Raw genomic sequence first — 16,024 nt, forward strand, 5'->3', positions numbered from 1 at the left:
GCTTTTAAGTCAGGCTTAGACCCGCAGGCTGGACACACTAGGCATCAATGCTGAGAATACACTGCAAACACAGGCCCCGGGGGTCTGGATGTGTCCACAGGCCACTCACTGTGTGACCTCAGCCAATGACTTCCTCGGCTCCTGGAAGCCCCAGTTTCCCTGCCTGCCCAAAGGGGCACATGAGCGCCCTGCGCAGAGAGCGGCTGCAGGTCCCGATGAACCCGTTCGGCTTCGATGACTTACCTGTGCTCGACGGTGTGCTGAGCCCTCTGGTGGAAGCTGCCGCGCTTGCTGCTGCTGTCGAAAGGGTCAGGTCTCGCCGGGGGGTGGGGGGGGGGGGCCCTGCCGCCCTCCCCCAGCCTGCTCCCTGAGCCCCGAGCTCAGCTCCTGGCCCCTCACCTGTGACAGTCTCTCTTTACTGGACATGGAGTTCAAGGGCGGCTCTGCCATCAGCAGAGGGTGCTGCTCTGGGGCCACGTGGAGCACCTGGTAGAAAGAGTGATGCCAGATCTGACGAGAGAGGGGGTGTGGCCGTCAGCGCCCCGCGGCTCCCACCCCGGCCCCTCCCATCACCCACCCGGAGGAGGCCAGCTGCGGGCCTCGAGGACTGTAGGGAGGCCCCGCAGAGAGGCCACGTCGAGAGGGGCCCCCTTGCTGGCCCTGCAGAGCAACGTCTCAGAAATGGGTCCTCCGGCCCTAGTTGAGCCTTCGGATGCCACAGCCCCAGCCAACACCTGCCTGCAACCCCGTGAGAATCGAGCCAGAACCACCCAGCTAAGCTGCCCCCAAGTCCCTGGCCCACGGAAAGTGTGGGAGGTAACCAGTGACCATCCCTGTTTCCAGCCACTCCGTGTCGGGATGACCTTAAGCCTTTGATACTTAACACATCGTCCAAGGCAACGTGGACCTGTTCGACTACATATGGAGCCCTCAGTTACTGAGAGAGTGGCTCAAGCTGCTGCACAAGGCATGGTTGGATGGCATCACCAACTCAACGGGCATGAACTTGGGCAATCTCTGGGAGATAGTGAGGGACAGGGAGGCCTGGTGTGCTGCAATCCATGGGGTCACAAAGAGTCAGACACGATGGAGCAACTGAACAGCAATAACAAAAATACACAGAACACAAACTTTGCCATTGTAACCTTTTTCCAACCACACAGTCCAGGGTCATTAAGTTCATGAACACTGCTGTAAAACCGTCACCTCCATCCATCTCCAGAACTTTCTATCTCCCCGAACGGACACTCTGTCCCCAGGAAACGCTAATTCTCCATGCCCTCCCCCAGCCCCTGGTCCCCAGCCTCCAATCTCTGTCTCCATGAACTTGATGACCCTCCGTCCTCGAGGAAGTGGCGTCATACATTATTGCCCTTCTGTGACTGCCCTATTTCCCTGAGCATCTTGTCCTCAAGGTTCACCCCCATTCTAGCTGCGTCAGGATTTCCTTCCTTTCAAAGACCGGATAACAGTCCACTGTATGGAAGGGCCACACTGTGCGTCCAGCCGTTCACTGAAGGACACTTGGGTCATGTCTCCCTTTTAGCTGTTGCGAATCTTACTGCCATGAACACACGTGTACAAATATCTCTTCCTGGCCTTGCTTCCAAGTCTTTGGGGATTCACGCTGAAGGGGGATTGCCTCCCTGGTGGCTCAGACAGCAAAAATCTTCTGGAGGTTGATTGATCTACAGGATACCCTGGGTTCGATGCTTGGGTCAGGAAGATTTCCTGGAGAAGGGAATGGAAACCCACTCCAGTATTCTTGCCTGGAGAATTCCATGGACAGAGGAGCCTGGCGGGCTACAGCCCACAGGGTCTCAGAGTTGGACATGACTGGGTGGCTAGCACGTTCACTTTCGCGGTGATTCCAGCATGACTCTTGGAGGAACCACCATATTGTTCTCTGTAGTGACTGCACTGTTTTACATTCCCACCAAGAGTGTTTGAGAATTCCAATTTCTGACTCCTCGTTCTCACCAACATTTGTCATTTGGTGGAGGGTGCGGGGTGAGGTGTTTATTTGCTTTTAAGATAATAGCCATCTTACTAGGTGTGGGGCGTGTTTCAGAATTTTTAAAATCCATTGTCTCCTTTAATTCTCACAACAGCATTACATGGTAGGAAAAGTTAGACCCCTTTCTTACAGATTAGGAAACTGAGGACCAGAGAGCCAAACTGTGGGTCCGTAATGACACAGGTCATGCGTGATGGAGGCGGGACTCGGGTCCAGGTCTGTGGTTCTAAAGCCTGTATGGTGAATACTGTAGTGTGGCATCCCCGGGGACCCAGAGCCAGGAGATGCCGGGAGAACCCTGGATGTCGTCCGTACATCCCTTCTGAGGTGCGGGGCAGCAGACCAGCCCAGGCATTGGTGGGGGCCCTTTAGCGCATCCCACCCAACAGAAGCTGCAGCCTACCTTCTCCATGTCATCCCAGTTGGTGATGGCAGCTCGAGAGATGGGGTATAAGAGGTTGAGTTTCCCTCGGTTTTTCGGAACCTCGTTTCCAATGAACCAGTCTTCCTCTTCCATTCCCACCAACAGCTTCTGAAACACACAGGCCAGGCCACGTCTGCCCTCAGCAGCATCTCCCTCGACTTTGGTCTGTGGGTGCCTAGCGGACGGCGGGGAGCCCCAGTGTAATGCCGGGGACCACTCTGGGTCACAGCGCTGCTGCTGGTGGCCTCCTCAGACCCCCACACTGTGTCAGAATGCTGCTAAGGGGTTTCAGCAGATGATCTGCTTGCAGAGGGTGCACCCAGAACCCCTGCTGGGACAGGCGCTTGCCTGCTTTGCAGGTGAGGAGACTAAGGCCACAAAGAGAGGGGTGGGAAGGAAGGAGCTCTGGAAGCGGGGGTGGGGGCGGACACACTGCTTTGGAAAGTAAGCAGGCAGAGTCTCCAATTTAGTATAATTCGTTATTTGGGGGGAGACAAATCTACTTTAATGCAGATTAAACCATGTGTTCCATCATTTGGAAACGATCTGAGAGTCAGCTGTATGTTAATCTGAGTCCACCAAGAATGAGACACCAAGAGGAGATGAACAGTACAAGGATTTTATTCGGGAACACACCAGACGAGGAGGAGAGACACCAGGCTGGTGTCCGATTCTGAGGCCAGGTGCAGGACGGTGGTGTGGATGGGCGGCCTGGAGGAGTCCTTGAGCCAAAGTCATTCATCAGGGGCATTCATCCATTCGTGTCTCCCAGCAGTGGGTCTGCCTGGGTGTCCCGCAGCACTCCGTTGTTGGCTACAGGGCATCTGCGGGCAGCACGGCCCTGGTGTCCCGGGGCAGGCTGGCACTGGTGCGGAGGCAGCGGGCTGTGGTGGTGTGCTGGTGCGCGGGGGCCATGCCGCATGGTGCCAAGCTGCGATGGTGCATGTGGCAGTGATGCTGGGGACCCAATGGCCTGGCAGTGCCAGGCTGCCCTGCTGCAGCGGATTTCGGAGATAGGAGGCCCCCTCAGGGAGCACCACAGCTCCTCCGCACATAGCTCTCCCATCTCAGGAATTAGTATTTTAGGCAGAAGAGGCCGTGCGTCTCATGCATGGAGTCCACCCTCTCAGAGCTCCGCTTCTTTGTCTGGCCGGTGTGACAATGACCGGCCGGCCCTGCATCTGGCCACAGTGTTGCCAGGGATGAAGTCTAGTAAGTTTGTGGCTGGGAACACATTTTATAAACCAAAAGTATCTGTTGATACAAGGGGCAGATTTCAGCTCAGCCCAACCTTCGTGAGAAAGGAGAGGGACCAGGGGTGCCTGCGGGAATGAGGAAGAGGCAGCCTCATCCTGGTTCAACGTGGACAGGGCTCGGGTCTGACGACTGCTTTGGTTACAGCGGTTGAGTGACTCTGGGCAGGGCCTGTCCCGCCCCTCCATGGGCAGAGGTCCCCCACGAGGGGTCCCCTGCCCTCCTGTTGCCGCACAGAAGGGCCCGGGAGGGACTGTGGCGTGGTTGGCACGGATGGAAATGAGCCCACGTGGAGCATCCTGCCGTGTGCCAACTCCTCTTGGAGGCAGAAGCTTCACCAGGGACTCGCCTGAAGCCCGGACAGGCGGCACCGAGATGCCTGACGGAACACGAAGACCGAGAACCCAGTAGGCCGCGGTTCCAATAGAGGGTTCGCTGCCTGATCATCCGTCTTGGTCACGTGGTGCCATTTTGGTGAGGAATTTGAACTTTTTTGCAGTAATCTTGCGCTTCCCCAGGTATGTAACCTACACTGTGTTTCTCACTGAACCTCTTTGCAGGATGAAGAGGTTTTACGCCCTCCCTGGGACTGTAGCATGTTGTTCTGTGAGCCAACACTAATTTTTCTTTTTTTTTTTTTTTAAGGATTTAGGCTATTTCTTTCTCTCTTTTAGTTAGAAGATAATTACAATATTGTGATTTTTTGCCGTGCATCGACATGAATCAGCGTTAGTTACACATATAACCCCTCCCTCTTGAACCCCTTTCCCGCTGCTTTAGGTTCAATGTTAAGTTTGACCTTGCAGGACAAACGCTCACAGCTGCTGGGGCGAGAGACGTCACACCAAGGGTTTCACACAGAGGGGCTGAATACAGGGAGGCGGTTACACCGTGCTGGGAGTTTGAAACACAAAAAGGACAGAGAGTAGGACCCTTGGAGGCCCCGCGACTGTGGGAAGAACCAGGCAGTGGGTTTGCAGAACAAAGGCTCAGAGGAGGCCCCTCAGGGCCGGGAGGGGCTCTCTTGGGGCGGCAGGGCAATCCACAGATGGAGGGGAGGATGAAGACTGCCTGCTGGTAGGGGGTAGTGCGGCTGAATAGTGTGGGGAACAGGAAGCCCGCCCCCTCCTGCCGCCTTCTGAGTGGCTTTGGTGCCTGCTATTTGCAGAACGTCTCGGAGGCCAGTTGGTAGAGGAGCCCCAGCGCCAGCATCACAGAGCAGAGCAGAGGTTTGAATGGCGGTTCCTGGGATAGGTCCACGTGTAGCCCCCAGAACCCACGTGAGCGTGACCTTGCTTGGAAACAGGTTCTTTGCCGATGTGACTCATTTAGGGATCTGGAATGCGGCTGGATTTAGGGCAGGCCTCAGACCCAGAATGTGGTCCACTGGAGAAGGGAATGGCAAACCACTTCAGTATTCTTGCCTTGAGAACCCCATGAGCAGTATGAAAAGGCAAAATGATAGGATACTGAAAGAGGAACTCCCCAGGTCAGTAGGTGCCCAATATGCTACTGGAGATCAGTAGAGAAATAACTCCAGAAAGAATGAAGGGATGGAGCCAAAGCAAAAACAATACCCAGCTGTGGATGTGACTGGTGATAGAAGCAAGATCCGATGCTGTAAAGAGCAATATTGCATAGGAACCTGGAATGTCAGGTCCGTGAATCAAGGCAAATTGGAAGTGATCAAACAGGAGATGGCAAGAGTGAACATCGACATTCTAGGAATCAGCGAACTAAAATGGACTGGAGTGGGTGAATATAACTCAGATGACCATTATATCTACTACTGTGGGCAGGAATCCCTCAGAAGAAATGGAGTAGCCATCATGGTCAACAAAAGAGTCCGAAATGCAGTACTTGGATGCAATCTCAAAAACGATGGAATGATCTCTGTTCGTTTCCAAGGCAAACCATTCAATATCATGGTAATCCAAGTCTATGCCCCAACCAGTAACACTGAAGAAGCTGAAGTTGAACGGTTCTATGAAGACCTACAAGACCTTTTAGAACTAACACCCAAAAAAGATGTCCTTTTCATTATGGGGGACTGAAATGCAAAAGTAGGAAGTCAAGAAACACCTGGAGTAACAGGCAAATTTGGCCTTGGGGTGCGGAATGAAGCAGGGCAAAGACTAATAGAGTTTTGCCAAGAAAATGCACTGGTCGTAGCAAACACCCTCTTCCAACAACATGAGAAGACTCTACACATGGATATCACCAGATGGTCAACACCAAAATCAGATTGATTATATTCTTTGCAGCCAAAGATGGAGAAGCTCTATACAGTCAACAAAAACAAGACCAGGAGCTGACTGTGGCTCAGATCATGAACTCCTTATTACCAAATTCAGACTTAAATTGAAGAAAGTAGGGAAAACTGCCAGACCATTCAGGTATGACCTAAATCAAATCCCATATGATTATACAGTGGAAGTGAGAAATAGATTTAAGGGACTAGACCTGATAGATAGAGTGCCTGATGAACTATGGAATGAGGTTCGTGACATTGTACAGGAGACAGGGATCAAGACCATCCCCATGGAAAAGAAATGCAAAAAAGCAAAATGGATGTCTGGGGAGGCCTTACAAATAGCTGTGAAGAGAGGCAAAAAGCAAAGGAGAAAAGGAAAGATATAAGCATCTGAATGCAGAGTTCCAAAGAATAGCAAGAAGAGATAAGAAAGCCTTCTTCAGCGATCAATGCAAAGAAATAGAGGAAAACAACAGAATGGGAAAGACTAGAGATCTCTTCAAGAAAATTAGAGATACCAAGGGAACATTTCATGCAAAGATGGGCTTGATAAAGGACAGAAATGGTACGGACCTAACAGAAGCAGAAGATATAAAGAAGAGGTGGCAAGAATACACAGAAGAACTATACAAAATAGATTTTCATGACCCAGATAATCACGATGGTGTGATCACTCATCTAGAGCCAGACATCCTGGAATGTGAAGTCCCAGTGGGCCTTCGAAAGCATCACTACGAACAAAGCTAGTGGAGGTGATGGAATTCCAGTTGAGCTATTTCAAATCCTGAAAGATGATGCTGTCAAAGTGCTGCACTCAATATGCCAGCAAATTTGGAAAACTCAACAGTGGCCACAGGACTGGAAAAGGTCAGTTTTCATTCCAATCCCAAAGAAAGGCAATGCCAAAGAATGCTCAAACTACCACACAATTGCACTCATCTCACATGCTAGTAAAGTAATGCTCAAAATTCTCCAAGCCAGGCTTCAGCAATACGTGAACCGTGAACTTCCTGATGTTCAAGCTGGTTTTAGAAAAGGCAGAGGAACCAGAGATCAAATTGCCAACATCCGTGGATCATGGAAAAAGCAAGAGAGTTCCAGAAAAACATCTATTTCTGCTTTCTTGACTATGCCAAGGCCTTTGACTTTGTGGGTCACAATAAACTGTGGAAAATTCTGAGAGAGATGGGAATACAGACCACCTGACCTGCCTCTTGAGAAATCTGTATGCAGGTCAGGAAGCTACAGTTAGAACTGGACATAGAACAGACTGGTTCCAAATAGGAAAAGGAGTACATCAAGGCTGTATATTGTCACCCTGCTTATTTAACTTATATGCAGAGTACATCATGAGAAACGCTGTGCTGGAAGAAACACAAGCTGGAATCAAGATTGGCGGGAGAAATATCAATAACCTCAGATATGCAGATGACACCACCCTTATGGCAGAAAGTGAAGAGGAACTAAAAAGCCTCTTGATGAAAGTGAAAGAGGAGAGTGAAAAAGTTGGCTTAAATCTCAACATTCAGAAAACGAAGATCATGGCATCTGGTCCCATCACTTCATGGGAAATAGATGGGGAAACAGTAGAAATAGTGTCAGACTTTATTTTTGGGGGCTCCAAAATCACTGCAGATGGTGATTGCAGCCATGAAATGAAAAGACGCTTACTCCTTGGAAGAAAAGTTATGACCACCTAGATAGCATATTCAAAAGCAGAGACATTACTTTACTGACTAAGATCCATCTAGTCAAGGCTGTGGTCATGTATGGATGTGAGAGTTGGACTGTGAAGAAGGCTGAGCGCCGAAGAATTGATGTGTTTGAACTGTGGTGTTGGAGAAGACTCTTGAGAGTCCCTTGGACTGCAGGGAGATCCAACCAGCCCATTCTGAAGGAGATCAGCCCTGGGTGTTCTTTGGAAGGAATGATGCTAAAGCTGAAACTCCAGTACTTTGGCCACCTCATGCAAAGAGTTGACTCACTGGAAAAGACTCTGATGCTGGGAGGGATGCAGGGCAGGAGGAGAAGGGGACGACCGAGGATGAGATGGCTGGATGGCATCACTGACTCAATGGACGTCAGTCTGAGTGAACTCCGGGAGTTGGTGAGGGACAGGGAGGCCTGGCATGCTGCAATTCATGGGGTCGCAAGGAGTCGGACACGACTGAGCGACTGAACTGAGACCCAGTGGCAAGTGTCCTTACGAGAGAGAAGGGAGGGGAGAGTGAGTGGAGAAGGGGAAGGAGGAGAGAGAAGCCACAGGATGATGGAGGCAGAGGCCGCAGAGATCCAGCCTCACGCCCGCGAATGCCACCGGAAGCGGGCAGACGCCCAGAGGACCCTCCCCCAGACCCTGGAGAGTGTGGCCCTGAGACGTGCTGTGACCTGCTGCATAAGTAAACAGAGGGTGTCGCAGCCAACAAGCCCCCAGCGACTGCAGCCACCCCGACTGTGCACCCCCAGGAGACTTGGGATGGAGAAAAGCAGATGCTGGCCCCAGACAGCTGGAAGTGCTAGTCGCTCAGTCGTGTCCAACTCTTTGCCACCCCATGGACTGTAGCCCACCAGGCTCCTCTGTCCATGGGGATTTTCCAGGCAAGCATACTGGAGTGGGTTGCCATTTCTTCCTCCAGGGGATCTTCCACAACCCAGGGATTGAACCCAGGTCTCCTGCATTGCTGGTGGATTCTTTACTGTCTGAGCCACCAGGGAAGTCCAAGAATACTGGAGTGGGTAGCCTATTCCTTCTCCAGGGGATCCTCCCGACCCAGGAATCAAACCTGCATCTCTGAATTGGCAGGCGGGTTCTTCACCAGCTGAGCCAGACAGTCAAAGTGCATATCAAAGGAATGATTCCAATGAGCCCAGATTCTTGCCTCTTCCCGTATAGAGAGGACCGTTAAATTTATTGACTTGAGATATGTGCTTTTCCTTAACTAAGAGCAATCTTGTGATGTACCGAGTACCTGGTTTTCATCACAAAACCCCCTATGCCCCCTGGTTCCTCCCTTACCCTTCAGAGCAGACCCTCAGAGTGACCCGAGAGCATGTCTACTGGACCTAAGTCCCACAGCAAGTCCACCGAGCAAAGCAGAATTCTCAGCTTTCAGGCTGTGCCAGTTTGTCTCTTTGCTTCCGTCGACAACACCTTGATTCTGGGCTTTGGGCTCCAGAACCAGGAGGGTCCGTAGTTGCACTGTTTCGGCACCAAGACAGCAGCCCTCGGTCACGGCCGCCCCAGGACACTAACCCAGCAGCAGTTACAACAGATGAAGTATAAGCCTCCCTCATCCACACACCCCCAGCTAACTCCCATCCCCCTCCCAACTATCCAGTAGATAAACCCCTACAAAGCAGCTTGGGCGAGGGGCGAGGTGAATGCATTTCCATCCTCTCAAGGCTGGTGGGGAATTATTCAGAGATAGTTCAGTCTCCAAGAGAGAGTGGAGAGCAGAGGGGGTTCAAAGGCCCCGAACCTCTGGGAGGCAGGAGCCCGGGGAGGCCCCGGGCCAAGCCGCTGCTTCTGGGGAAGCGGGGGAAGGAGGGCAGGGGCCGACGGACTGTCTGCTCCTTCCTGGCCTTGACCGGCGGCTGTCACAGTGGCCAGAGCTCGGCTTGCAGCTGCGCGTTGGGAGGGCGGCCTAGAGGGGTGTCAGGACCCCTCTCTCACCCAGCTAAGCTGTGCTAAGTGGATTAAGCGGGACTCTTGCAGCCTTACCTTACCTCCAGCGTTCACGCCGCCCTGGACTCCGGAGCCTCTGGGACTGGAAGTCAGCCGCCACCACCAGCAACAAAGGCTAGACAAGGGCAGCTTGGGTGGCTCTTCCGGGAGGTCGGGTGGCTCAGGCTCCAAGGAAACCCACACACCCAACAGGCTCCCCTGCCTCTGACTCAGGCGGCTCTGCCTCTTCCCGCCCCCCGCCCTTCCTCGCTCTGCTTCTTGGACGCACAGGATGGGCCCACCTGGCTCCAGGGTATGCGGCTGGAGGGGCAACCAGGAGACACAGAAGGAGGGAGGGGATGGCCTCAGAGAGAAGGGGCTCAGACGGGGCAAGGCTGGTGCTTCCTTTCCCTCCCCCAAGAGAGCACACCCTTCATTACTGCTTAAAGCATGTTATCAGTTGAACTGCGTGTCCTCCCAGCAAACCCTGTGTTGAAGCCCTGACCTCAGAGTGTGGCTCTATCGGGAGCCGGGCCCTTAAAGAGGTGATTACAGTTAAATGAGGTCACGAGGGTGGGGCCCTAGACCCACAGGACTGGGGTCCTTATGAGAAGAGGATGTCAGGCCACAGACACACACAGAGGGACAACCCTGTGAGGACACAGGGCGGAGACGGCTTCTGAACGCCCAGGAGAGAGGCCTCAGGAGGACCAGCCCCGCCCACAGCTGGGTCCGGGATTTCAGCCTCCAGGCCTGGAGAGAGTAATTGTCTGCTGTTTAAGCTGCCCGGCTGTGGGCCTTTGTCCCAGCAGCTCGAGCAAACCAACACAAAGCAACGTATAGCGTTCTCAAGCCAGGTCCTCTTGGTGGGCTGTCTTAAGACAAGGCTCAAGGCCCTTTGAATCTTAGCTGGGGGTGGGGGGTGGTGGTGGGCTGCGGCCCGCAGGGAGGACGCCTGGCACTCACCTCGTGGCGGAGTTTCCCGAGGGTGGTTGGGAACACGGCCAGGGGTGCCTCTGTCCCCGCGAAGCCCACCTTGCTGAAGCCCGAGCCGTAGTCGCAGATGAGGGGCACGTTCATGGTGCCGCGTGAGCCAGCTGCAGGGGAGACAGACGGTGCGGCTGTCTGTGCCATTCGCAAGGTGCCCACCTGAGGGGCAGCTGCCATGCCAGGTAGGATCTCGGCTCTGGGCACCCAGAGCTGGGCCTGCCTGCGGGGTGAGCTGCCGTCTGGATGCACTGGGCGGTTTGCTGGAGCGGCAGGGCTCTCACATGACCACCTGCCCTGGCTGCCCTGCCTGTTTGGACGCAAGGAAAGAAACCCAGGCTGCTTTGCTCTGCGCTCTGCCAGGAGCCCCTGACTCCGGGGCCTGGGAGTCTGCTCAAGTGCCCAGACTCACAAAAACTGGGGAATTCCTGAGACTTTGAGAATTGAATTCCAGACCGTTTCAGACATAATTTGGTTAAATCCCTACTTAGAAATCTTTTATATACACATCTGAAGGAAGAAAATTAAAAGAAGCATCAAGAGAAACCTTGATGAGGAGTTCCCTGGTGGACTATTGGTTAAGAACCTGCCTTCCAGTGCAGGAGACATGGGCTTGATCCCACGTCTGGGAAGATGCCACAGGCCATGGGGCAACTAAGGCTCGCGCCACGACCGCTGTGCCCACCTGCCCGTGAACATGCTCCACAGCAAGAGAAGCCATGGCAGTGAGGAGCCCACCCGCCACAGCAAAGCCCTAGTATAGCCAAAAACAAAGTTTCTAATTTTTTGGAAAAGAGAAAACATGAAACCATTCATTTCTGTTGTTGCTTTTGTTCAGTTGCTGAGTCTTGTCCAACTCTTTGTGATCCCACGGACTGCGCATGCCAGGCCTCTTGGCCCCTCATCATCTCCCAGAGTTTGCATAACTAAGTTCATGTCCATCAAACCATCTCATCCTCTGCTGCCCCCTTCTCCTCCTGCCCTCAGTCTTTTTTCCAGCGTCAGGGTCTTTTCCACTGAGTCAGCTCTTGGCATCAGGTGGCCAAAGTATTAGAGGTTCAGCTACAGCATCTGTCCTTCCAATGAATATTCAGGACTGATTTCCCTTAGGATTGATTCGTTTGATCTCCTTGCAGTCCAAGGGACTCTTATGAGTCTTCTCCAACACCACAGTTTGAAAGCATCATTTCTTCAGTGTTTTTCCTTCATTATGGTCCAGCTCTCACATCAGTACATGATTACTGGAAAGATCATAGCCTTAACTATACACATCTTAGTCAGCAAGAAATTTGAAATTCCCAAGCACATCTTGCTTCTTGGAAAGTGACCAGCCCCCTCTTACCTCCAAGTTCCCAGGGAAGACACGTGGCCCGTGCAGGCCTGGCTCTCAGGGGAGGGGTTCTTGTTTATTCAGTGCTGAACCATCAGTCTCGTTCAGCAACATTTCTCCTTCTGTTAGAAAAAAGATTTCAAAGTCCTCTAATTAAACAGTGAAAGCATCTAGGCCAAACCAGAGGTACCGAAACAAAGAGCCGAATGACCATCACAGACAGTGCAGCCCACTAACGACCTCCCTGCCCCGTCCACTGAAAAGGCCTTCCGTAAAACTGAGCTATCTGGTTAACTGAAACTTAGTGAACATGACGTTTGCAAACACACAAGCCTCTCAAGGAGATGACAAACCTCTCTGCCTGCTTCACCAAGGATGCTGGCCGTGGGGTGGCCTTGTCTTGGTGGCCTGGGGCCACCATGATGCAGAACAATCACCCTGTGCTATGACACAGCTGTGACCTCAGGGTCCTGCCCTGACGTCAGCTCCAGCCTGCCAGCTCCCGGCTTGCCGTCCAGTGTTTATGACCTCCTTTCTGCTTTTCCTGTATCCACTCTTGTGGTTGTTCTGGCATGTGGGGCCCTCCAGGAATTGGCCCTGCTGCAGAAGAATGGAGACGCAGGCCCCTGCCAGACCCCCGAGGCCTGCCCCTGGGATGTGAGCTCCGGGCACTGGAGGAGAGTTGACTATTAGGCAGAGCTGCCTTCAGCCTTGGGCAGGAAGGCAACGGGCTGGCATAGGCAGGTGTCCTGGCCTGGATGAGGCAGGGGCTGAAGCACTGGGGTCCCCTCTGGGGCAGGCCATCCCAGCACCTTGACTGAAAGAGCGTGTATCTGGTGAGGCAGAGAGCGGGGCAGCTCCAGACCTCCCATCCCAGAGGGTGGGGTCCCACAGGCAAGGGGTGACGAGACCCCTGGAACCAGTCTGCTCAGAGGATCACGGCACAGCCTCTGGCATGTGGGGTGCAAACCCGCGGGCCCCATGGGGTAAGCCGTAACAGCCCTGCTTTCCTGAGTCCATGATCCTCTCCTAACGCTGTCTCCATGAACACCTCATGGAGGATGCACAGACCCACCTGGTCAGGTGAGGGGCGAGTGAGTGGCTGCAAGGGATGGACTTCTAAATGCACGCATGTGATGAATGCCGGCCGCCATTCAGCGCAGGGGCTCTGTGGCTCCCTCTTGTCCGCCTGCTCAGGGTGTCTGTCCCTCTGCACTCAGAGTGTCTCTGCCAAAATCTGCAGCACAGCTGCCCCCTGCCCGCCTGGCGCTTTCCTCCCGGAGACCGCTGGACAGCCTAGCTCTCCACACTCAGGGACTCTGCACCAGCCCTTCCTCTGTGTGTCCATGCAGAGGAGCTGCCTGACTCCTTTCTTCTTTGCGGAAAGACATGCTGTCCAGGTAACGGAGCGCATGTGTTTACGGGCACACCGGGATGACCTTGACGTTCACTGTCCCTGTGTAACCGGATGGAGACTCAGGTGTTTTTAGTCCCCAGAAGGGCTACCCTGTACTCTCCACTTTGGCCACAACCCTGCCAGCCTTGGAGGTAACCACCCTCTGTCTCCTGGTGCAATGTCGCGGCCGGCCTGACCTTGGAATTGCTGGAAGTGTTTCCCCCTGGGTCGGACTTCCTTCGCTCCACACCATGCACATGAGTCTCCCGTGCACTGTAGCCTGGGGGAAGGGGGTTACCTGGGTCATTCACTCTGCTGTCCACAGGCTTTCAGGCTCCTTCCTGTTTATGAGCAGTGCCACTGTGAACACTGCTGTGAGCACAGACGCTTGGTCCCTGGAGGCCAACCTGGCGAGGGGAGTTACTCTGAATGGACACAGGTGTTGGGCTTTGAGATGCTGCCAGACTCCTCCCTGAAGGGGCCATCCCAGTCTGCACCGCCATCTGGGGCAGACTGCCTGAGGCTGCACAGGTAGGCTTCTGGGCCGTTTCATCTTCGCTCCCCCCACCCGGGGTCGTGGTTTCACCTGCACCTTCCTGACAGTAAGGATGCTGAGCACATTCTCATATGGTTATTGGTCCTTTTCTCAAGTCTCTTCCTCCTTGACAAAAATCAGCTTGCCAGTCACTATCTTAGTGGCTTGTTGTGGTAGCTGTTCAGTGCGCTAACTCATGTCTCCCTCTTTGCGACCCCATGGACTGCAGTATGCCGGGTTTCTCTGTCCTCCACTACCTCCTGGAGTTTGTTCACATTCGTGACCATTGAGTCGGTGATGCCATCTAACCACATTCTGTCCATGAGTCCTCCAGTGGAGGGAGCATCACTACAGACACCTCTCCCTCCTTGTGAATTACCCTTTCACTCTCTGAATGTTCCCTTTTGATGAAATGGGAACATTTAGTTTAATTTTGTTGAAATACAGTCTTTTCTTTTTTGTGGGTAGTACTTCACTGTCCTTTGTAAAGAAATCTTTGCCGAACCAAGACGATTCTCTTTCATTTTTAAATTTATTTTTAAAAGAATATGTATTCATTTGACTGCCCCGAATCTTAGTTGCAGTACACGGGATATTTTTTACTTGCAGCATGTGGGATCTAGTTCCCTGACCAGAGTTTGAACCCAGGCCCCTTGCATTGGGAACACGGAATTTTAGCCATTGACCACCAGGGATGTCCCCCTACCTCTTTTATTTTTAAAGAAGATTTTATTGATTTACTTTTTACATCTCAATTTTTTGTATATTGTTAGGTAGTTAGGAGAAGGAAATGGCAACCCACTCCAGTGTTCTTGCCTGGACAATCAATCCCAGGGACGGGGGAGCCTGGTGGGCTGCCGTCTATGGGGTCGCACAGAGTCGGACACGACTGAAGCGGCTTAGCAGCAGAAGCAGGTTGTTAGGATAGGAAAAAGGAGTCCCAGATGGTGGGGGCTAAAAGGCAAAGAAAGGGAAAAGCCCGTGAAAACGGAACAAAAGAAAATCCACGGACCAGAGTGAGAATTCCAGGTGAAACAAACACACCCGCTTCTTGGCTAGCCCAATTTGCATAGGGTAGGCTCAGCGGGGAGGAGAAAAAACATACAGAAAAGGAGCCAAAACTGAGCCTCCCTCTTCCCTTTGCGTCTTTTGGGCCGGGCTACCCTCACACTTCAAGGATGTATTTTCCTTTGCTTGCCAAATAAAACTGAGCTGTAACCGAGCTGTGATCCTGCTCCGCTGCTTCAAATTTTTGCCGTGGTGAGACAGAACAGAGGAAATCACACACTCTCCCGCCATCTCTGGTGCCGTGATTCGGATTTAGCCTGGCTGAAACAACCTCGGCTCAGCCCCCGTGAGGCAGAGGCCAAGCACAGCAGAAGCCCGACTCAGTGAAAGCTTACACGGTGGAATCTGAACGCAAAGAAAGCCCAGCACAGTGGAAGTGACAAGAAGCCCAGTGTGCTGGAAACCGGGACAGCAAAAACAAACTCGGTAGAAAGCTCACGCAGCTCCGTCTCAGATTCCAGAAGACCTCCGGTTAAGGTAGGAGGCCCTCACTCCTATGGCTGGAAGGACATAAGGCTAACAAAACCTTAATTCCTTTACACGCTCTCATTTACTGCTTCCTTGAACCTCCTGTGAACGGGCAAGTGGCAGAGGGTACAATTAAGTGACTGGCAGGGGCCCCTCCCCAGTGTGACCTGAAGGCTCCACTATCGGCCGTGCCCTAGTTGCTGTTGCCCAAGCAGCTGGGGTTCTTCTGTCCTTAATCTTCTTTGTGCCAAGGATCAGGCCAATGAAAACTGTGAGCATAGGTCAGGTGTTAGCAGGTTTCCAGCGGGTTATGAAGGGGCTTCCTTGGCACATTCTTCCACCACTTTTTCCTTCTGTCCTTCAACTCCTCTCTCCATCTATGCCACTGCTTACAAAGTATTGGGCAGGTGTCGGGCATCTTCGCATTTCTGAAAGTTGTGTGGGAAACTGTTTACCTAAGATTGGGACCAAACCCATGTGGCAGGGACTCTGTGCTATGCTTAGTCACTCGGCCAAAACCCACAGTGCCTGGTTTCAGGACCTAATGAAGCTCAGGTTCTTGGTGTCTCATTGCAAAACAATTCAGTGAGAGACACAGTGATAGGTCAGAGGTAGATGTGTTCAGAT

The 16,024-nt window shown here is 52.8% G+C and overlaps 1 protein-coding gene across 1 annotated transcript in view; it reads right to left on the reverse strand.

Moving 5' to 3' along the window:
• LOC101118066 (uncharacterized) overlaps window positions 1-15,804 on the reverse strand; it is a 44,860-nt gene extending 29,056 nt beyond the window's left edge. The window contains exons 1-4 of the mRNA XM_042238162.2: window positions 11,943-15,804; window positions 10,580-10,710; window positions 2,421-2,549; window positions 400-510 (exon numbers count right to left, since the gene is read on the reverse strand). Of these exons, the coding sequence (XP_042094096.2) occupies window positions 400-510; window positions 2,421-2,549; window positions 10,580-10,693 (354 nt within the window). The 5' untranslated portion in view covers window positions 10,694-10,710; window positions 11,943-15,804. The remainder of the gene's footprint in view (window positions 1-399; window positions 511-2,420; window positions 2,550-10,579; window positions 10,711-11,942) is intronic.
• Between the last annotated feature and the right edge of the window lie 220 nt (window positions 15,805-16,024).

The sequence above is a fragment of the Ovis aries genome, chromosome 21 (genome assembly GCF_016772045.2).
Source record: "Ovis aries strain OAR_USU_Benz2616 breed Rambouillet chromosome 21, ARS-UI_Ramb_v3.0, whole genome shotgun sequence".
Taxonomy (NCBI): Eukaryota; Metazoa; Chordata; class Mammalia; order Artiodactyla; family Bovidae; genus Ovis; species Ovis aries.